Below are 17124 nucleotides of genomic sequence, written 5' to 3'. Positions count from 1 at the left end.
CATCACCGGTAAGGTGCGTGGGTGCGCGTGCATATAAAAAAAATACATGTAAATAAGTACATACAATTAATGAAATACTATTTACTACTACTAAAATGTCATTGCATAATATCGTGTTTGTTTTTCATGCCTCTGCGGTACACTACAATATTGCAACCTACACTAATCCTTATCCCCTGTCTTTAACACAATACAGAACAATACAGCTATCGGGAGATATCTCGCAATGCTTGAGGACCACTTAGTGGTGAAAATTCACCACAACACCTTCCGGAAGGCCTTCTTCCACTTTTCAGCCATGCGAACTTACAATTATAACTTTAATTGTAATCGCTGTGGACACAATCCACCTGTCCTCATTGCTGATGGCAATTGGAAGGTTGCCTTCGATTTACCGGGTTAGTAGTTTTATATAAATTAAACTTGGGCCTCTTAGAAGGTTAATAGGCACTTTGTTAAGACTTCCTCCGCTTCTATGCTATGTTGAGTTCTACACAGACATGAGCATGTGTCACAGTTGGTGGACCTTCCGTGTTGTCAGTCCCCATGACTGCAGGGCTTTCAAAAGCCTTCTCTTTTTTCTGATGTAGTAAATCTCCTTAAAAGACCCTCATGCGAAGACGTGCAGCCAGCTGCACTGACTGTGAACATTGAAGATAGATGGGCAGAAGTGGAAAAGCAACTTATCGCTGCTGGGTTTTGTGACGGTATCATATTGCCATTTTTGATCCCAAAATGGAAGCCATTTTTCCATGTTTGTATGCCACTCAAGGTTACTTGAGGTAATCACTGTTTGTGTTTTGATGTGTTTACAGGCACAAGCTCCAAGAATCCATTCTGCAAGGAGCTTGCTTATTCTGCTTTTGCTCCATGGGTAGGTGAGTCCAGCCGGGTAGGACCAGTCTTACCCAAAACTGAAATATTAAAAGGCCTGTCAAATCGGCTGACCAATGTGGACAAAGGGTCTGGGTCAATTCCAGTGGAGGATGTACTCTTTAGAGTGCTGGAGAACAAAAAGGTATGTACAATAGTAATGACTATCTGTGAATGTTAAAGGAATAGTTCGGAATTTTGGACATAGGACCTCATTTCCAACTTTACCGAGGTGATATAGGTCGGTGGAGACCGTTTTTATCGCGTTTAACCCCTTCCTTCAGTTGCAGCGTTCCCCTTTGCCAACGCTGGTTCTGAGCTAACGCATTTCAACGGCAACCTCCAAAACTTACCAAAACCGTCTTACACACCCGAGGGCAGCACACCCGAGACAATTAAAGTTAAGTCAATTAAAACGTCAGACTATCAATAGAGATCGCTAAGACATGTGACCAAAGTCATCAAAACACAAAGAATTATGGGTAGGTTTGGCTCGCCTGATGCCAGCCCGTGTAAACTAGTGTTCTGGGTCTATGATCTGGTATGAAAAACAGAACATAATCATTTCTCAATATCAATCCGCCACTGCCATACAGGGAACAAAGTAGGCTATTGCAATGCGATGCAAGGTTAGTTTTATTTCTAACATTGTTCTATCAACACAGGCATGTGCATCAATAGTCTGACGTTATAATTAATTTGTTTCGGGTGTTCTGTGGAGTGTTTTCAGTGGCAGGCTGGATGTTACCGTTGACTTGCGTTATCTCGGCACCAGGTTAGCTCGAGATGAACGCTGCAACTCAAGGAAGGGCAGAAATTCACTGAAAATGGTCTTCACCGACCTATATCACCCCGACTAAGTTGGAAAACTATTCCTTAAACTCTCAAAACTAGAGAAGCACCCGGAGAATGCAGACCTTAGCCAAGGTGTTAAAGATCACCATCAAAAAATTGATTTATCTTGCTCACAGACAGACAAACGAACAGACAAGCGTGGAGGTTATTATTTATTTTGACATTTCATATTTTTTTAGCCACAGAAAGCTGAACTGGTTGCAGCATGTTTAGAGCTGGGGGTATCTGCTGAGGGCTCTCAGTCAGACATTCTGAATCGGCTTGAGGAGCTAATCCTATACAAGGACGTATACCCCAAAATGTTTGTAAAGCTGCAAAAGGCAGGCGGTAAGGGAATTAAAGACTATGGCTAGTTACATCTATTGTGTTTAACTTTACTTCATGGGCCTCACTTGTACTTAATCTTACTGTTCCTTAGGGGGAGTTTTGCATGCTGGGTGTATGCATTCTGTGGTGTATTACTGCTCTCCTCTTTGGTGGCAAGAGTCTGCAAGAGACCATGCAGATGCCCTGCTGAGTAGCGGATTCCACCCACCATTTACATTTCGCTGGGAGGGTGGAACGCCATCTAGATGGTTCAAACTGCACGTATTCTTCATCAAAAGAACTCGTTATGTCTACATGTTTGTCTAATTTCGCTAACTATCATAACATTAGAGGAAAACAACCTGATACGTTGCTACACTAGTCTCAGCGTCTTTTTCTAATAGAAGTTGAAAGTTTCAACTAGCCCACCTGTGAAATCCCTCGGTATCTCTCCTCGCCGGGATCACTATTCCACCTGACATCTCAGACGCATCTATCTGCGCTCACAACAGGGAGGCTATACTTGGCTTGCGCGTTCTGTTCGCGTTGCGTCTTTGTCAACAATTAGCTTCCACTGATGTTTATTAAACGCATAGGGGCTACATATTTACGCATCCCTTGCTGATCAGACACGTTTTAAATGCGGCTCTGGAAACACCTCAAGATGTGTTAGCGTCTGCGCATGACTCAGTTCTAAATTCAATTCACCTTGACCCTCCCCCCTAAATATTTTCTCATCGGATCTGCACGAATCATGTAAGTCATCTATTTTTTTATTCAAAACGGCGAATTTCGCCGAAAGGTGAGGAGTTTTCATGCCTGATATTTATATTAAATCCAGTATCCCACCCTCTTTTCAATTGTATATTGTATCTTGCTTGTGCCTGTTGAGGTGTCCACAACCATAGCAACCTTGGCATGACATTCCTAGCCACACTCTCAGCCACATAATTGTATTACCCTATCCCACCCATAGTGTCTATTTATTTGCAAATGTACATACTGTATTTATTCTTATACATAGCCTTATTCTACTGCCCTTCATTCTATTCTTACTGTTCTGACCAATTGCCCAGTCCCCGCTGAAGAGAAACATCCCCAAAACATAATGTTGCCCCCACCATGCTTCAAAGTAGGTATGGTGTGTTTTGGGTGTGTTTGGGTGTGTATACTGTGTTTGGTTAGCGCCTGGAGCTCAGTCCAAAAACTTCAATCTTAGTCTCCAAAAAGTTCGATCTTAGTCTCATCTGACCATATAAGCTTTTTCCACATGGTAGCAGAATATTCCAGATGTGTTTTTGCACTGAACTCCAAGCGCAATGTTTGGCGAAAACCAACACAGTACACCACCCAAAACACACCATACCTAGTGTGAAGCATGGTGGGGGCAACATTATGTTGTGGGGATGTTTCTTTTCAGCGGGAACTGGGCAATTGGTCAGGATAGAAAGGAAAATGGATGCTGCCAAGTACACCCACATTCTTAAGGAAAACCTGCGTCTCTCTCCTAGACAGCTGAGGATGGGGAGGTCATTCGCCTTCCAACACGACAATAATCCTAAACATACTGCCAAAAGAACAAAGCAGTGGCTTAAGGATAGGATGGTGAATATCCTTGAGTGGCAAAGTCAGAGCCCTGACTTAAATCCTATAGAAAATATGTGGATTGACTTGAAGATAGCAGTCCATCTCCATTCCCTACAGAATTTGACTAAATTTTAACATTTCTGTATGGAAAATTGGGCAAATATTCCCCTATCTAGGTGTGCAAAGCTATAATAGAGACATATCCAAACAGATTGATGGCTGTAATGAAAGCAAAAGGGAGCTTTACAAAGTATTAAGTCAGGGGTATGATGACTTTTCCAACCCTGTTATTCTAGTTTTTCATTTTTTATTAATTTTCAGAACTGTTTACTTTTTTTTCATTATTTTGATGTTGTACAGCTAAATTTGTTAATAAAACTGGACTTAATAAAACTTTTTAAATGGGTTTTGATTTCAGACTGTAAGACAAAAAAAGTAACTATTTCAAAAGGGTATGATGACTTTCTATAGGCACTGTACCTGCTCATATAGATGTCAAAAGTTAACGGGGCATCAACCTTGTTTTGAGAAAACAATGTTTTATTCACGATTTAACGAGAGAGTACACTACCCAACACCCTACCGTGTAAAACTGGTGAAAGCAGAGCCTTTGATTGGTAGAGATTGCCGTTGCCATGGCAATCCCAAATAAACTGTACTCAACTTCTCCCGCGCCTATCGTCCAGCTTCGTCTCGCTGGAACTTCAAAACATAAAATGGCTGCAGGGCTGTCAGGACCGATGTGTGGTCTTCCGAAAAATAACGGGTTTCTCATCTTGAAGGTTGAATTTACTCAATGGAAACGGTAGGAAGTAATCATCCTCTTCTCTTAGATTAATATGGAACCATGTTAAACTATCGTTAGGCTGCAAATGTTGGAAATGTGTGTACGTTTGCAAAGCATGATGGGATTTGAGTTTTCTAATTCGGAATTTAAGATATGTACACAGTCTTGTACCTTTCGCTTTTTTTACATTTTTTGTTCATTTTTTCACTCGAAATTATAAGTTATATGCTTACGAGTCACATCGTAGCTGGTTAGCCTAAGGCATGGTCTAAAACTCTTTATATACGGATTTTTCCAGAAGTCAATGGGAGAAATGAATGAGAAATTTACTTCCGGACAAGCACCTCTCTCGGAGGAGGGGCGGGACTGTGGAGCTCTATAAAGCTGATTCTGATTCCATAAAAGTGGCAACAGTTATCATAGGTTAAAATCTAGGGGTGAGGAGTGTAGTTTTATACAGTACAGTAATGGTAGCATCAACACTAGATTAAGTATGATAATGGTATTTTTAGAGGAAAGCACATGAAAACTACTTATCATATACATTATATTATGACATGTTTCCCAACTCTTCAACAATAGTGCAAAGAAGACTCAAGTCATTTATTTAATAGCAGATCTGTGTTTATTGAGTACATAGCATGGCTTAAAAACACTATATTAATAGCTTTCACCTTAAATAAACTCAGCCATGGCATCACAATACAATTCCGTCATACAATATTTTTCTCTAATAAGGGTTCTTCATAAAAAATCCTCTTAACATCCAGGGCACTAAGATTCAGAGTTTGGTAGCTTCCGTCTAAAATAAGCTCAGCCATGGCGCGACCAATGGCAGGAGACTGTTGCAGCCCATGTCCACTAAATCCAGTGGCAAAATACATATTTCGCACTTGATGATGGATTCCCAATAAGCCATTCTGATCAAAGGTGTTGTAGTCATAAAAACCAGCCCATGCACTTGTAACCTGCCACAGAAACAAAGTTGTCCATTAGTCAGAGGCACAAAAAATAATAACCTGGCTACCATCTATATAATGTCACATTGTAATATTATTTTTATAACCTATTCTTATTTAGATTTTGTTCTATTTATATCCTTTTCCATGTTTTCGTTTCCATGGATAAACAGCACTCAAGCTACAGACCTACTGTATATACAATAAAGAGCAGTGGGAGGGACTTTACTTGCAGACACTAAAAACAATATCAGCCATCTTTCTTTTAGCTAACAGGCTAGGCCTGTGGTCTACAGAGAAAGCTGATAAGTAACTGTGATGGCGGATGGTAATTTTGAAACTGATATGGCAAATGGGGATTCTGAAGACAGGATGTCTCCAGCCAGATGGTAGCCCAGGGCAGGGCTGGGGTGGATTGCTCAGAGTCGATTGAAGGTACTGAACATTACACACAAATCACACAAATTTGTGTTAGCAATATTAATTATTCTTAAATGTCAGATATTCTAGCCTATACTGTCAATTTGCAGGACATCTGACATGGAAATATGTAATATTCATGTTTTGTGCTAACAAGTAACCCCAGACGCTTCATTCAGCTCAAGTATGTTCCAGTGCCATACAAAAAACAATCCGTTTGAAAGTGTAACTGCTCCCTAAAATATGTTTTTCTGAGCTGTTGATTGATTGAAATTACTCATAAGTAATTCAATCTACACTATTACCAAGGTTAATATTGACAAAAATAGTGTTTCCAGATAAAAGTAACATTTCGTATGATTTTGTATTGGAGATATAGCTCTCCACACTTTCTACAGGTTGAAACATGCCATGCCATTTTGGTCCAAAATGCTATTGGAATGCTGACGTAGTCCTGCACTTCTCTGGCGAGTCTACATCACCGGACTGTTACAAATTAGGAATGAAACGCCCCAACACCTGCTGCCCTGAATAGCCTACCTGTGATAAGCCATGTCTGCAGCACTCATTCCCAGATTGACACAAAATCACCATGGTTGATTGGCTACAGCAGTGCATGCACTCCCTTCCAAATTTCAGAACGTCCCGCCCGTTGCATGTTTTCAATTGGTTGTAATCAGTGTTGGGCAAGTTACTGAAAATTAGTACTCAGTTACAGTTACTAGTTACTTCTTTTAAAAGTAATTGAATTAGTTGACCAGTTACTGTATATCAAAAGTAATTAGTTACTAAGAAAAGTAACTTTTAAAGGAATACTCCACCCAAAAATGAAATTAAGCCAGTCTCGGTCACCCCCGGAGTTAGAACAGTGAAAAAAACCCGGTTAAAATCCGTCCGGGCATTGTCCTGCTTTGGGAGCAGCGTTTTTAGCTTTAGCTTAGCACAGTTGCTGTAAATGAAGGGTGTCAGTTAGCACGCCCTCCAAAAAAAGTGACCGAGACATCTACATTTTTTTCTAAATATATCTTGGGAGCTATGTGTTCAAAACGAGTACATATCATAATGCAAAATTGAACGAGGTTATTACCTGGGCAGATATTTACTTAGAACTATATTCGGCCTCATCACAGGCGAACCACCGCTAAATAGGCGCAAAGTTCTCAGGCAGCAGCACTTGAATCCCATCCTGTGAAGTTCCAGTCGAATCTGGAAGTTAGGAGTTTTCAAGTGCTATGTGCTATGGCTACGTGAGACTAGCTGTGCTTCGCCTGTGATGAGGCTGAATATAGTTCCAAGTAAATATCTGCCCAGGTAATAGCCTTGTTCGATTTAACATTATGATTTGTGCTCGTTCTGAACACACGTCTCACAAGATATATTTAGAAAAAAATTTAGATGTCTCAGTCACTTTTTTGGAGGACGTGCTAACTGACACCCTTCATTTACAGCAACTGTGCTAAGCTAAAGCTAAAAACGCTGCTCCCAAAGCAGGACAATGCCCGGACGGATTTTAACAGGGATTTTTTCACTGTTCTAACTCTGGGGGAGACTGGCTTAATTTCATTTTCAGGATCCAAACAGATTGAGGGCTGTAATGAAAGCAAAAGGAAGCTATACAAAGTATTAAGTCAGGGGTATGATGACTTTTCCAACCCTGTTATTCTATTTTTTTTTATTAATTTTCAGAACGGTTGACTTTTTTTTCATTATTTTGATGTTGTACAGCTAGATTTGTGAATAAAACTGCAAAAGATTGTTTTTAAAATAGGTTTTGATTTCAGGCTGTAAGACAAAAAAAGTAACTATTTCAAAAGGGTATGATGACTTTCTATAGGCACTGTAGATACGTTGTCAACAGCTGGCCAATCACTGTCAAGTAGTTTAGTTAGTTTTAATAGCCTATTGGCTGAGTTTTATGTCATTTTACATCTTGTGATTGCCCCGCCTACGAAACTTCTGCGTTCAGCTCATTCGCGGCTGTACAATGAATAAACATGTCAGACCGTAAATATCCTCAAGTGCGTTTTTCAGCTGCTGAGGTGGCAGAAATGTGTTGTTAACACATTAATGATGACCAAATCATAGACTTACCTTTAAACATTCAAAAGCAGGAACACGATGAGCCAAATTTGCCCAGATTTTTTCATGGAAGAAATCATGGTCAACATCAAGGTTTGTAGAGTTCGGCTCTTCTACCTGAAAGAACAAGAGTATTAAAGGGATAGTTCGGGTTTTAAGACACAAAGTTATGTGGGTTCCCTGTCAGCAACGTTGTGCATCAGCACTGACTTACCCCCCGACAGCGTCCTGTGAGCCGAGATCCAGTCGGTTTTTGATCGTTTTTGACGCTGAAGAGTAGTCCGGCAAGTTGCTGGGGTTACAAAAGTAAAGTGTTTTTCTTCTCAAAACCATATGCGTCAAAAAGAGTGATATATTTGCACCACAAAAACGTTGTCCAGCTGTCAGTAGCGCGCAGTGATAGGAATCGAGAAAAATAGTGCCAAGTGATAACGAGGTTTGAATTTTTCCTGGACAACATTTTTGTGGTGCAAATATATCACTCTTTTGAACGCATATGGTTTTGAGAAGAAAAACACTTTACTTTCGTGACTCCAGCAACTTGCCGGACTACTTTCTTCAGCATCAAAAACCGGCTGGATCTCGGCTCACAGGACGCTGTCGGGGGGTAAGTCAGTGCTGATGCACAACGTTGCTGACAGGGAACCAATATAACTTCGTGTCTTAAAACCCGAACTATCCCTTTAACATCTAAACACCACCACACACACACACACACACACACACACAATTAGAACTATTTTATTACCTCATCGGGTGACAGTCCAGTGATGTAGTTCCCTCCAAGTCCCTCCCTTCTGAGATATACTCCTGAGTAATCAACTAAGAAAGGGGTGTCCATTCCTGGTCCATGTGGACAGTGTACCACATAGATGTATCTAAAAACACAATAGTAATAGTAATAGTAGTAATAGTAACAATTAGCCAGAAGCATAGACATTATGGTCTAAGACAACTTCAAAGATCTTCATTACTTTTATTGTATGTAATCAAAAACTTAATCATGCATGCTATGCCTGAAGAATTTGTAGCACTGACCACGCTTGTACAAATGGTCAATACCATATTCGCATTATTATAGCATCTAATGGGTGGAGACTTCTAGTGGGTCTAATTCTGTCTCTACTCCGAAATGGTCTCAAATGAATATGCAGTATATTTACTTTGTGTATAACTGATCATGCATTTGTTACATTTGTATTGTCTGTATCATCTGCTTAATAATAAATAAATGGTTTATTCTTATAGACCAAATACATCTAAACCATTGTGTCGGACTTCATTATTAAATCCTGTTGTTTTGTCTCATATTGTTTGAAAGCTCTGTTCTAACTGTCTAGCTTTCTCCTTCATGATTTGAAAAACATGATTTATTGCTAATTTATTTATTAATCTGATTGTCTCTTGCTTCGTCTTCTCTCGTCTTCTGCTTTCCCTTTTAGGCTGTCAGTGAGTCTCATCACCATAGCAACTTCTGACTCAACCTCATCAGAAGTCGGATCTGGACTGCGATCCACCTATTAGTGACGTTTGCGACTACTTGTTATTTCTATTATGAATCCAATGTTTGGTCCACATATTAAAGGAATAGTTCGGTATTTTACACTTTAAGCCCGTTTTCTGTATTGCCTAGCATGCAAACGAGTTTTTGACACTGAAATCTCGATGATTGATCCTGTTTCTGCAATTTGGCTGCTTTAGAATGTTCTCTGTATGGCTTTAACATTGCTTGCTACGGGCATGGTCTATTCTGTCCTTAAAACACCGTTCGTTATTTAGAATAAAAAAATCTTTTTTTTTTTTTTTTTTTTTTTTAAATAAATGGTAGGCCCTACTGTGACTAGTCACTAGTTTTACAAGTGCACACACTATAGTCCGGGAGCCAAATGCCATAATTTAGGTGAACCTGGCTTTGTCGGTTAAAGTTTTTTTTTTTGCAGAATCTAGTAGACTAGGGGTACCTCTTTAAGATTTAAGAGGGTGCCCGGTGATATCCCTTGGGCAATTTCATATATTAAGCCTTTCTTGTCCAATGTGTTGACTATAAGGCGGATATACTACAGGTGAATAGGGTAAAAAAATTAACAAGCAGATATCACTATGAAACTTCACCAGTTGATTACTTAGATCAATATGAAAAATAAATGTATTACAAGTTTTCTGAAATTTAATGTTTTAATATGCAAATTAGGTATGATGTAATTAAATATGCGCTGATTTGCATAAACGTAAAAAGATCAAATCTGAACATTGGACAAAGCCAGTTTCAATTTTTTTCTTTTCATTTTGTTGACATAAGAGATGAAAAGTATTTTAGAGAGGGAATTATGGATATCTCATTTAGTTATTCAGTAAATCAGAAAATACTATATACCAGCCTTTAAAAAATCCATTTTCGCCATGTTTTTTGGAATAAAATGTCATGTAAATCAGGCTAAGAATCATATATCAACAAACCCCTCTGCAAAATCATTCTAAACATGGTTAGGTATAAGACTGAAAAGTTTGGTGTATGTAGATGCTTGTGAAGTGGAGATTTTGTTCTCCGAGTGAGAGAGGAAACTCATCCATATCTGCCTTATATTCAACACATTGGACAAGAAAGGCTTAATATACAAAATTGCCCAAGGGATATCACCGGGCACCCTCTTAAATCTTAAAGAGGTACACCTACTCTACTAGATTCAGCAAAAAAAAAAAACTTTAACCGACAAAAGTGAAGTGTTCCTTTAAGGTTCTCGTGAGCTTTTGGCAGACCAGACCAGTCACTAAGCCATGGGGTCAGGTTGCAACCAACCCAGGTCAGACCTGGTTTTGAGGCAAAGCCAACAAACAAACAAAAAAAACAACTTCATCAATTATGTCTTTTAAAACATTCGTCAATCCGTCAGCTTTCACTTTCAATGAAATCCATTAGAGAACGGACAAGGCTTGCGGAGTGATATTCTGAAAGAGCCATCAAACCCGTCATCATTGTCAGCTGCCTGTGTTAAAATAGGTTAGGCTACCGAAATAACCCCCCCCCACCCCAAAGAAAACTCAGCGGATCTATACGAATTGCATGGGTGTCTTTAGCCTATAATCGAGGGGATGGGCTTGGAGCTTATCATACAATGGTGTTTTCCATATCATATTTCTTAAACAATCATTTTTTGAACTCTTTAAAAAGGTTGCGAGGTGCCAAGTTCTAAGTGTTACTTCCCTTTATATGGCTTTCCAATATCTTTTACAGACAAGTCTCAGAGTAGGCTACCTTTTGGCTTTCACTATCCAAGATGTAGGCTGTCCAAAATAGTTTTCACTTTGACCTTTTGCTTTATCCACAAGTCTGCAAGAACTGAACCTGTGTTGACGTTCCTCCCTCGCTCACTCAGGGCTGCCTGTTTGACACACCCAATATGCTTGCAAGGAGCAGTGCGAGTGGAAGCAGTGTATTCCACACAAACATTAACACTATCTATTAGTGGACGTCTGTTATGTCGACCAGCAATAAACGGTAGGTCAAATTCAAGACTCTTTTCATCAGTGGTTCCATGTTGGTGAAATTAGTTGCCCAGTACACTCCATTCCGGTAACAGTTGTGGATCTTTCAAGAGGGTTCTTTCAAGAGACATTAGTCTTCTAAAAGCTTCTTATGGGTTACAGTTTGTATCAGGACCCATTTTGGGTGCTTTTACCGGCATTCCACATCATCTACTCAGGAGGGCACATCATCACAAACCTGGCCTCTATTGAAAGCTGACAGTCTGAGGAATTCTAGGAAACAGTCCATGTGACTGTGTGATGTACTGGCAAAGGGTTACAGAGGCTTGAATATTGTTTTCTCTTTCAGCGGGTAACATGCATCTCTGGAACTGCCCATATTTGGGCCACTTGAAATGGCCTTGAAACAAAATTGAGGCCTGACACCAGGTTTTGTGAAGCTGTAACTCCCATATCATCACATCATTCAGATTAAGCTAAATATGAAATATGCTGAATGAATAACTTTAGTTTGTTTTCTTTTTTATTTCATTTGCCAGCAAGATAGTATCATGTTTTAAATATTCTGTAATGTACCCCCAGCCCACCGACTACTTGGTATTACCCAACCTGCTTTCTCTACCGAAGGTTTGTTTACCATTTTGTCGCTGGGATGAATGGTAGGAGAAAGCTGACAGGTGCATGCTAATGGGTGGAAAGATTAAAAGGACACTGAAAGGCAGCCAGACAAAATGTTTTCATTGTTGGTTGACACCAGCCAAAAAGAGGAAGAGGTATACCCCTATTGCTAAGTTAGCTGTTAAATTAGCAGATGATTTGTTGACTGGAGTTGGCTGGCTAGTGGGGTATCCTATGAAGCAAGTGAGACATATCTAGGCTATCTAGACATATCGAGCTACACAAAGCCTGAACTCGGGGTATCAAAGGGAAACTATGCGAGACAGCCGTCATTCAACCCAAAATAAGTCAAATAACCATTCTCGGTGTTGTTGCCAATCATGAAACATGGAGATGCAAGATCGCCTATTAACTCATTCACTGCCATTGACGTCTTTAAACGTAAATTTTTAGACACATATGTTATATGTGTCTATAGACGTCAATTGCATTTTTCAATGGGGAGGGCTCATGGGTGGGCTTGGGAACGATCTGGCAGAGTTTCAGGCTTGTAAACAGACTGTACTAGCGATCCGAACCGCTAGATGGAAGCAGTGCCATTTGGATGATTAGTATCTGCCTGCAGAGTGCACATGCAGAGACATACAACAAGCTAACACACTGAAGATCGACCACAGTGGATCTAGTTTGCATGCGGTGCAGGGAATAAATATGCTCACTTCTTACATCAAGGATGGAAAACACGTGAACGGTATGATCCATTTACATTGAATATTTCTATATAGACTAACAACAACTTTGCTAGTGCTAGCTTAAAAACTAGTCTACCGTCCTGTTCGGAGTCTATAGCGACCATCAGAGTCCCTAGCAACCTTGACGAGATAACAGTGCAATCGTGGTCGACATACTACTGAAACGCTAACGTTAAAAAGTTGATTTTCACAAAAAAGATCGTTTTCTCCATTTTTTTGTCAAAAACAGGTGTTTTTAGCAAAACTAACCCACGTTCTACTGACGATTACTAAAGAACGAAAAACGATAGAAACCGTTTTTTCCTGGTGAAAGAAGAGGGTCTACTCTTTCATTTGGTACCGTCAGTGTTTACAAAGCTCACCATTCGGTGGATCTGGGAAAAACAGTCAAAATGCTGTAAAACGTCTGGCAGTATGGAGCGCTCTGCACTGAAAATGGCTGGCAGCCAATGAGTTAAAAAAAAAAAAAAAAAAGAAACGACCACCGCATTTATGTATGCTATTGCATGTCCAAGATTCAAGATTCTAGTAGTGGCATAGTTCATGTATGCTAGCAAACGCTTTGCTTTCACTCCCCCGATTTATGAGTAAATACAGTTGAATGCGCCTGCGAGTTTCAAAATGTTTGAAGAGGCGAGGCTCCACCTGTAAGATGAGAATCTTACACATGGGATAACTTCGCTTTTTCAAGATAATTGATTGGTCAGTAGGTGGTAGTTTTACACTATTTGGGCTACAACTTAACACATAACCTGCTCCCGAGCAGGTTTGGTTGGCAGCATAAGGCATCATGGTTATAGAGTGACGCTAAAACAGAGACACTTTCGTATGACCGCATACCCGGTCTTTCGACGCCACATACCTCGCTAATTAACCCACTAATCAAGCTTCGTAGGAGATACCCCATAGATGTCCGTGTGCCAGTGTCCAATGAGGTAAAGCCAGAGGGTGCCAGGGATTTACTATGTAGAGCCAATGTCACTGAATTGTAATTTAAGTTGCTGTTTGCTCCAATACAGTCACACGTTTTGGGGGGATTGCATAATTTACTTGAGATGTCATCCATTGACAGCTATCTGTTGTGGGCTAGTTCAGAGGTTACGCTACTCCTTCTGAGCGTGCACGCCTGTACTTTATACATACACACGTTAAATGATGGTGCATGTGAGTAGGCTTGCTCTTGTGAAACATTGAAACAACATTATTATTATCATCATTTTTACTATTACTATTATCAGTTTGCAATCTTAATGTGCTAGTTAGTGGGCAACAGTGATGGGCAGTAACGCGTTAGAAGTAACACGTTACTGTAATCCGATTACTTTTTTCAAGTAACGAGTAAAGTAAGGGATTACAATTGCAAAAACAGTAATTAGATTACCTTTACTTTCCTGCAAGCAGGCTGCGTTACTAAACCTAGATTTTAATTGCTTTGTGAGACTGTCTGACAACCAGTAGCCTATAACGTGCAAGGCATTGCGAGAGATGTAAACAACAGACGCATATCAGCAAGACAACGGAGTGCGGGAGAGAGCATGACCATGCTGCATTTCATAGCCTACGTGAGTTGGGGTTTTCCTAAACTTTTCCCATAGTTCGGGACAGGGACTTGTTTTACTTATCTTTACTTCACTTTATTCTTCTTTCTACTTTCATTTAATTTCGATGACTTATGCTTTCGCCTATAGCTTTCACTCTGGACTGATGCTTCAACTCAAATTTTTTTTCAAATTCGAAATTGAGGTTGTTGACGCTCAAACTTGTTTTCGGTGGACATAAGGTTAAGTTTGTAGGTAACCGTCGGAGTCTTTGCGAGACAATGAGTAAAATGTCCGTAAATAGCTTAGGTAGAGCCTGTATCATTCTCTAGGCTAGTCGCTTTCAGACATTACCCCTGCAGTAGCCTATGAGGTTTGCCAAACGGAGGTCCAACTCTTCGGTTAATTATACATTCCAGATTCTCTGTGTGTTTGAGTGAGGGGTGGCGCAGAATATGCGGCCGCTGTCACAGGGCTTAGGCTACTGTTTTTGTTTTACCACCGACAGCGCGCCCGTTTCGAATGTTGTTGCAACAAATGCAGCATGTGTTCGGTTACATCCGCAGCATCGATGAAAGATTGGAGCGTGACATGCAGGCAATCCGAGCAGATTAACTGCATAACGTTTAATTGGAACTCAGTAGTGACGCTCGTTGTTCATTTAACATAATCTGAAGGAATTCACGTTCAAGATCTTTATTTACAAATGTGTTGCATGCAGTTCATAGTTCACAGAAATCGTTTATGCACAACACTGCATTTGATTCTATTTTATAGAATGGAATATGCAGAAAGAATATATAAGGCTGAAAGGTGTATTGCTTTATAGCATATTGAGGTTGTGTAGCTGAGCTAGTGTGTTTTTGAAAAGTAACTAAGTAAAGTAATTAGTAAAGTAACTAATTACTTTTGAAAAAGTAATCAGTAAAGTAACAGATTACTTTCTTGGATAAGTAATCAGTAACTAATTACTTTTCCCAAGTAACTTGACCAACACTGGCAAATGGTGTTTACAATTCTTTCCAACTTTTTGGTGGGGGAACACACATTCTCCAAAAACTGATTAGGATACCACCTTTCTCAAACCATTTGAACACTAACTGAGATTTTTATATATCAGGAGAAGAAGGAAAGAGAGGGAAATGGCCAAGGAGGTGATAAGAGAGGGGTGACCAGAGGGGTGACCAGAGGGAGAAGGAGGTGACAACGGAGGTACAGCAATTGAAGAAGGAGACACACACACAATCACAAGTGGAAGCTGCCACTGCTGGCTAGTGCTTAAACACTACATTAGACATAAATATAGACATAATAGACATAAATAGTCTATTTACATTAAGTAGCCTAAATCAGTAAAAGTATCATGATGTATTTCTAATACAGGAACAGCAAATTAGCATGTTACCTTTTACACAATAAAATGCTAAATATGCTGCAAGTTTAACCCCCACAAATGAAAGTGTAAAGTTATCCTTCTTCTTTGATTCTATGACAGTCCGTGTCATGCAAATGTGGATAAAATCTCCAGAATGTTAGCTTTCATTTGACACCAAGATTATGCTTCTACTCAAAGGGGTTCTTGGCCCAATCCCGATGTCAGCCCTGAGGACTAGGGACTAAAGACTCACAGACTTCCTTGATCTCAAGTGTCTGAGAGACATAAAAATTTGGATGACTAATAACTTCCTTTTATTGAACTCAGATAAAACAGAAGTTATGGTTTTAGGTCCTAAAAAGACTAGGGATATCCTATCCACATCACAGGTTACATATAGTGATCTCTCACTAACCTCATCCACAAGTGTTAAAAATCTAGGAGTTACAATTGATCAAGAACTTCTACTCAATAGTCACATAAAGCAGATCACAAAAACTTCAAAATTCTACTTCTAACAGACAAAGCCATAAATGGCAGAGCACCCGAATATATTAACGGAGTGTCTATTTGCACCCCGGGTGCAAATAGCCTAGGCCCCATAGCTGAGCTATTTACACCCTGTGACGTAACAACAAAAGAAACGGACCATTGGGGTGTCCTACGAAGCAAGTTAGACAAATCTAGGTTATCTAGACATTTCGAGGCTGCACAAAGCCTCAACTCGGGTATTAAGTTAAGTGATCCTACGACAGCAGGTATGTGATAAATTTGTCTGTGCGCGTTCTCGTGGTTGGGGTGATTTTGACCAATCGGGAAACGTGGAGACGCACAAGACAGCCTAGGTTTAAAAACGATTACTTCCGCATTTATGAGCGGTAGCGAAATCTAGGGTGGTCTTTTTTAGTGTCTAACCTATAACATCAAAAAGTCGATGGTCATCAGATATTGTATGGCATGCATGTCCATAGTAGTGACATATTTGCACGCACAACATAGTTAAAAGCGCCTTCGAGATTCAAAATGTTTGCAGAGGCGGGGATGGACCTGTTCAAAGTATGACAGATTAGCACACATGAGATACCTTCGTTTTTCAAGATAATGGATTGGTTAGAATTGGTCAGAGGGCGGTGATATTTCACGATTTGAGCTATAACTAAGCACATAACCCGCTCCCGACCAGGTTTGGTTGGGAGCATAAGATACCATGGTGATACAGCGACGCTAAAACAAATCCACTTTCGTATGACAGCATACCCTGGTTTTGAGCGCAACATACCTCGCTAAGCCACTAATCGAGCTTCGTAGGACACCCCCCATCTTGGCAGGAGATGTCCTATCTAAGTCCTAAATCTAACAATTTAGGATTATTAAAACAATATTTTAGATGGGAAAGTGGTGCTAAATTTCCACAAAGTTTGCTCAGAGAACGGGTAAAACCGTCCGTTTGTAAGCGAAATAAAAAAATGCGATCTTTTGGTTTGTTTACCGT

The 17124-nt window shown here is 40.0% G+C and overlaps 1 protein-coding gene across 1 annotated transcript in view; it reads right to left on the bottom strand.

Moving 5' to 3' along the window:
• Positions 1 to 5010: 5010 nt before the first annotated feature.
• Positions 5011 to 17124, bottom strand: part of foxred1 (FAD-dependent oxidoreductase domain containing 1) — an 89511-nt gene continuing 77397 nt past the window's right edge. Inside the window, exons 9-11 of the mRNA XM_062533296.1 lie at positions 8615 to 8744; positions 7879 to 7983; positions 5011 to 5376 (exon numbers count right to left, since the gene is read on the bottom strand). Of these exons, the coding sequence (XP_062389280.1) occupies positions 5122 to 5376; positions 7879 to 7983; positions 8615 to 8744 (490 nt within the window). The 3' untranslated portion in view covers positions 5011 to 5121. The remainder of the gene's footprint in view (positions 5377 to 7878; positions 7984 to 8614; positions 8745 to 17124) is intronic.

The sequence above is a fragment of the Sardina pilchardus genome, chromosome 3 (genome assembly GCF_963854185.1).
Source record: "Sardina pilchardus chromosome 3, fSarPil1.1, whole genome shotgun sequence".
Classification (NCBI taxonomy): domain Eukaryota; kingdom Metazoa; phylum Chordata; class Actinopteri; order Clupeiformes; family Clupeidae; genus Sardina; species Sardina pilchardus.
This window is presented reverse-complemented; position numbering and strand designations above follow the sequence as displayed.